Genomic DNA, 6,109 nt, shown 5'->3' on the forward strand with positions numbered 1-6,109 from the left:
ATTCAATGTACAATGTGCGCTGAGTGGGTTCATCAAAAATGTAGTGGTCTGAGAGGGTCATTAACCAGTGTGGCAGCTACATTCAAATGTAAGGTGTGCACAGAGGGAGCTGCAGATGGAGGAAATGTTGAGTTGGATCTTGGAGACGGCGTGAAGTTGGAAGGTGTGAAAACATTTTGCTACCTCGGAGACATGCTGAATGGAGAAGGTGGATCAGACTCCGCAACGGTTGCTCGAGTGAGATGTGCATGGAAGAAGTTTCGGGAACTGAGTGGAGTGCTGATGATGAGGGGAGTGTCGTTGAAGCTGAAGGGAAAGGTGTATGCTGCATGTGTGAGAAGTGTTATGATTTATGGGAGCGAGACATGGGTAATGAACGTAGAGCAGCAACGAAGGTTGGAAAGGGTGGAAATGCGAATGGTTCGGTGGATTTGTGGAGTATCGTTGAGAGAGAGGAAGACAAATGATGAATTGCGAAAGATGATGGGAATATTGCCTGTGATTGATGCTGTGAAGAGGAACAGGCTGAGATGGTTTGGTCATGTGTTGAGGAAGGATGAAAGTGACTGGTTGAGAAGAGTGATGGAAATGAATGTAGATGGAAGCAGAGGACGGGGAAGACCGAGAAAGACTTGGCTAAAGATGGTGGAAGAAGAAATGCGGGCAAGGAGGTTAACAAGGAGAGATGCAGAAAATAGGGCAAAATGGAGAAGATTGTCATGGGGACCACAAGGCTAACCCCTGCTCTAGCAGGGAAAATGGCCTTTAAAATGTATGTTGTTGTTGTTGTATTGGAGGTGCATAAGATTGTGAATCAAACAAAGACGGGTGAAAGAAACTCCTATTGAACGTTTTTCAATTTGTTATGCATACTTCCGGCGCCCGGCAATACCACCGTGCAGCTCATAGAGACTGCATTGGGAGGGCGAGGTGTACACGAATTGATTGATTAATTGCATAATTAAAATCAAGAAAAGATTATCATAAAATATTTTCTTAATCAATTGGCTAATAGCATAACTAAACCACGAGTGCTTCATCCGAAGATGTATCTTTTAGAAATTTAATTAAATAAGGCATCAATAAAAATAAAATTTATTGATGAATCAATAATTTATGAATCGATTAAGTGTTTAATCAATAAATCAAAAATACCCTTTGCAGCCAAATCACTTGGTCATTGTCATGTCCAAATATCAGCTCCCTAGCTCAAAAGGTGCCTGAGATATTGCCCAGAGGAGGAAAAAAAAAAATTATAATGAAAATAAATAAATAGTAATCATAAAAAAATGAAATAATTAATCAATTCGCCAATGGAACACGTGAACAATCACAATTTCATCAGAATGTGTAACTTTAAAAAAAAAAAATTTTTTAGTAATTAATCGAATAATTAAATAATTAATCGATTAATTGATAAATTGATTAATCAATAAATCAAAAAAATATTTTAGAGCCAAATCACTGTCATTGGCATGTCCAAATATCATCTTCCTAACTCAAAACGTGCCTGAGATAATGGCCAGAAGAGAAAGGAAATAAATAAGTGCTTAATTAATCGCTAATAATTAAATAACTCATCAATTAATTGATTAATCAAAAAACAAAAAATAACATTTTTGACAAAGGAGTTGCTCACTATTCTGCCGAAATTTCAGCTTCCTCGCTCAAAGGATGGCTGAGATATCGCCCGGACAAACAAGAAAGCAAGAAAACAAACAAACAAACAAGTGCAGATACATTCAAAGTACACCGCCCCCATGTCAAATAATTAAATATCCTACAGCGCGGCATTGCTGGGGCGCCTTAGGCACCCGGCAATACCGCAGTGCAGCTCATTGAGGCTGCATTGGGAGGGAGAGGTGTACACTAATTGATTGATTAACTGTATAATTAAAATCAATAAAAGATTATCACAAAATATTTTCTTAATCAATTGGCTAATAGCATAACTAAACCACTCGTGCTTCATCCGAAGATGTATCTTTTAGAAATTTAATTAAATAAGTCATTAATAAAAAATTAAATAATTAATTGATTAATCAATAATTAATCAATTAATCAATAAATAATTAATCGATTAAATGATTAATCAATAAATCAAAAATATCCTTGATAGCCACATCACTTGGTCACTGTCATGTCCAAATATTAGCTTCCCAGCTCAAAAGGTGCCTGAGATATTGGCCAAATGAGAAAGAAAATAAATAAATGATTAATAATGAAAATAAATAAATAATAATCATTAAAAAATTAAATTATTAATCAATTCGGTCAAAGAACACATAAACCACCACCATTTCATCAGAATCTGTAACTTAAAAAAAAAAAACGTCATTAATTGAATAATTAAATAATTAATAGATTAATTGATTAATTGTTTAATTAATAATTCAAAAATAGCCTTTGCAGCCAAATCGCCTGGTCATTGGCATGTCCAAATATCAGCTTCCTAACTCAAAAGGTGCCTGAGATCATGGCCAGAAGAGCAAGGAAATAAATAAGTACTTAATTAATCGCTAATAATTAAATAACTCATCAATTAATTGATGAATCAAAAAACAAAAAATACCGTTTTTGAGAAAGGACTTGCTCACTACTGTGCCGAAATTTCAGCTTCCTCGCTCAAAGGATGGCTGAGATATCGCCCAGACAAACAAGAAAGCAAGAAAACAGCCAGGGTGAAAACTGAGTACTCCCTTTCAGCGTGCGTCACTGCCGAGCCCCCTTTGGTGCCCGGCAATGACGTTATGCAGCATCTGGGGATGGCATAGAGAAGGTGCGGTATACAATAGTAGACTCCAGATGGTTAAGAAATGACCAAAGTGCAGTGTCTGTCCTTTTTAGGCCAAATGCCTTTTATGTGAATTGCATTGTGCATTTTAGTTTTCTTTAAATGTATTACTAAACAGTAAAACTGTATTTATCTGGTATTTTTAATCTGGTATGGATACTTAGATGGTACTGGTACATACAAGCTGGTATGGGTACTTAGGTGGTACTGGTACTTTCAATCTGGTACAGTACTTAGGTGGCACTGGTTCTTTCAAGCTGGTATGGGTACTTAGGTGGTACTGGTACTTTCATTCTGGTATGGATACTTAGGTGTTACTGGTACTTTTAATCGGGTACAGGTACTTAGGTGGAACTGCTACTTTCAATTTGGTATGGTACTTAGGTGGTACTGCTACTTTGATGCTGGTACATGCACTTATGTGGTACTAGTACATTCACGGTCGTGTGGGTACTTATGTGGTACTGGTACTCAAGGTGGTGTGGGTACGTAGGTGGTACTGGTACTTTCAAGCTGGTGTGGGTAATTAGGTGGTACTTGTACTTTCAAGCTGGTACATGTATTTATGTGGTACCGGTACTTTCATTCTGGTACACGTACTTAGGTGGCACTGATACTTTCAAGCAGGTGTGGGCACTTAGGTGGTACTGGTACTTTAAATCTGGTGTGGGTACTTAGGTGGTACTGGTATATTGCTGGTACATGTACTTAGGTGGGACTAGTAGTTTCAAGCTGGTATGGGTACTTAGGTGGTACTGGTACTTTCACCAGTTTGGTGGTACTGGTCCTTTGAAGCTGGTACAGGTACTTAGGTGGTATTGGTACTTTCACCAGTACTTAGGTGGTACTGGTACATTCAAGCTGGTACGGATACTTAGGTGGTACTAGTACTTTCAATCTGGTATGGTACTTAGGTGGTACTGGTACTTTCAAGCTGGTGCGGGTACTTAGGTGGTACTGGTACTTTCAAGCTGGTGCTGGTACTTAGGTGGTACTGGTACTTTCAAGCTGGTATCGGTACTTCGGTGGTACTGGTACTTTCAATCTGGTATGGTACTTTCAAGCTGGTGTGGGTACTTAGGTGGCACTGGTACTTTCAAGGGTGGTGTGGGTACTTAGGTGGTACTGATACTGATACTTTTAAGCTGGTACGGTACTTAGGTGGTACTGGCTCTTTCAAGCTGGTGCGGGTACGTTCAAGCTGTTGTGGTACTTAGGTGGTACTGGTACTTTGAAGCGGGTACTGGTACTTTCACCAGTACTTCGGTTGCACTGGTGCTTTCAAGCTGGCATGGGTACCTAGGTGGTACTGGTACTTTAATTTAGCTGCTTTTTTTTTTTTTAATGAACAATGTAATGGGGGGTAATGTAACCAGGGGTGCTTGTGTAAAGAACATGTGCAATCTTTAGGTTCCACAAATGATTCTTGGGGATCTCCCATTTTCACCTACTTGTACTTGGAGCCTTTGTTTTGTTAGAAAAACCAAAATGGTGTATCCATATCTGTACTCCATGATGCACCACCGATGATGATGCAACACCACAAAAGTCGTCTTATAGTTAGGCAAGATAAAAAAAATGAGTTGGTGATCGTCCCCGCCCGACCCTACGAAACACACCCGACCCGAAACTTTTTTTATTTTTTATTTTGAAAAAAATCATTCAAAAACGATCTTTTCAGTCAAATTTGGCGCCGTTCTGCACCGCATGCGCAGTGCGTGCTGCGCAGAGCGTCGCAAGTGCCTCAGGCAACTTCACCCATTTTACGTTAGCCATTCATGGCGGCTATTGTGTGAGATTTTTCCCGCTGAAATCTGTATCGATTCGTGATAGAATCGGCTTGAAATGCCTATTGTGATCGCATCAATAGCCCGTGAGGGCTCTTCCAAGACGGTGAAGGACTGGTTTGCGTGCAATATCGAGTTGGATGTTACAATCTCGGACTTCTATGCAGAGTTCTCAGACGGCAAGTATGATGGGGATAGGGAGCCATTGCCTGACGATACACGCGGTACTTTTGTCAAAGTATTCGCCGGCCCCAGTAAAACTGACATGACGAAGGTTTCACCAGCTTGCAAAGTTTCTGATGTGACAAAGACTCTTGGCTCATTTCTCAAATTTGTGTTGGCTGCAGACACGGCCACGGATCACAGGATGGAACCCGATAGTCGACCAACTGTTTTTAGTGTCCTCATGAATGCTGCCCGTGATGATGCTTTTTGTACTTGGGTGCCAAGGTGCCAAGGGCATGGTGTTTATCTGTTTTTCCGATGTCATGGTGTATATACATGTACAGGTGTCTTGCCCTTTCACTACCAAGCTCAGCTAGGACATTCAACATCATCCAAAATCACACAAACACTGTGTTTCATAGAGATTTGGGCAATGTCTGTAAGTCTGTGAGATGAATGAAGAAATTAAATCATTTTGAGGAGAAAGGAGTCTTTATTTCATATTTTTCCATGTCAACAAAACTCAATGGAAAGTAGGAAAAAAAAATAAAAAATAAAAATAAAAACCTCCCTCCCGACCCGAACTTTTGAGAAAAAAGGACGATCACCAACTCATTTTTTTTATCTTGCCTTATAGTCTGATCCGATAACGACGCCATTTGCATCCTCAAAACTGAGATGCGCGAGCATCACATCATCGACCTCGATCTACGAAATCAGACCGGCGGTCTTGTCACCCACCACACGTACCCACCACACGTAATCGCCTCTGAGTCTGGATCAGTCTTGTCCCCTTGACCATGAAGCAGGCTACGAACATCCAGGTCCAGGATCTTGAACCAACAGTCGTCGGGATCAGGAGACCCTCCCGGATCCTCGGTACGTGTATCATCGTCGGTCGTGGAACATGAAGAACCAGGGTTGGGTGAATAGCGTGAGAGGACTCGGTTCATAGCGCGCGAAATAGCTTTACCCGGACGGTCTCATCTCAAGGCATACCGATTGCAGGTTTACGCTACCACCTAACTCTCCCTATCACGATATATGTCGGGCCAACATGCTCATCATGTAATGAAAATGGTCAGTGTCGTTAGAAGATAACATCAACTCTTTTTACTTTTACCGTTCATGCTCTTTTTAAACCCCTCCCGCCAGCCGCCATCCTCAAAAAATAATACGTACGCAAGAAACTGCAAATGCAAATCGCATTAGACTTAGACGCCAAGACAATAGTTCACACAAAAAGACGAAGCATTTTCCTGATTACATGTATTTTTTTTAAATATCCTTTTGTCACACAGAAGCATCGGTATCAAAGGTGGATAATAAATAAATCCAAGTAAAATAGTCAATTATACAAGAA

The 6,109-nt window shown here is 40.3% G+C and overlaps 1 protein-coding gene across 2 annotated transcripts in view; it reads right to left on the bottom strand.

The window, feature by feature from the left end:
- The window catches only part of LOC137429772 (uncharacterized), a 43,136-nt gene extending 37,180 nt beyond the window's left edge, over positions 1 to 5,956 (bottom strand). For both annotated transcript variants that reach the window (XM_078779836.1, XM_078779835.1), the window contains exon 1: positions 5,501 to 5,956. In XM_078779836.1, the coding sequence (XP_078635962.1) occupies positions 5,501 to 5,699 (199 nt within the window). In that variant the 5' untranslated portion in view covers positions 5,700 to 5,956. The remainder of the gene's footprint in view (positions 1 to 5,500) is intronic.
- Positions 5,957 to 6,109: the final 153 nt, after the last annotated feature.

Source organism: Myxine glutinosa, chromosome 6 (genome assembly GCF_964187855.1).
Source record: "Myxine glutinosa chromosome 6, kmMyxGlut1.1, whole genome shotgun sequence".
Classification (NCBI taxonomy): domain Eukaryota; kingdom Metazoa; phylum Chordata; class Myxini; order Myxiniformes; family Myxinidae; genus Myxine; species Myxine glutinosa.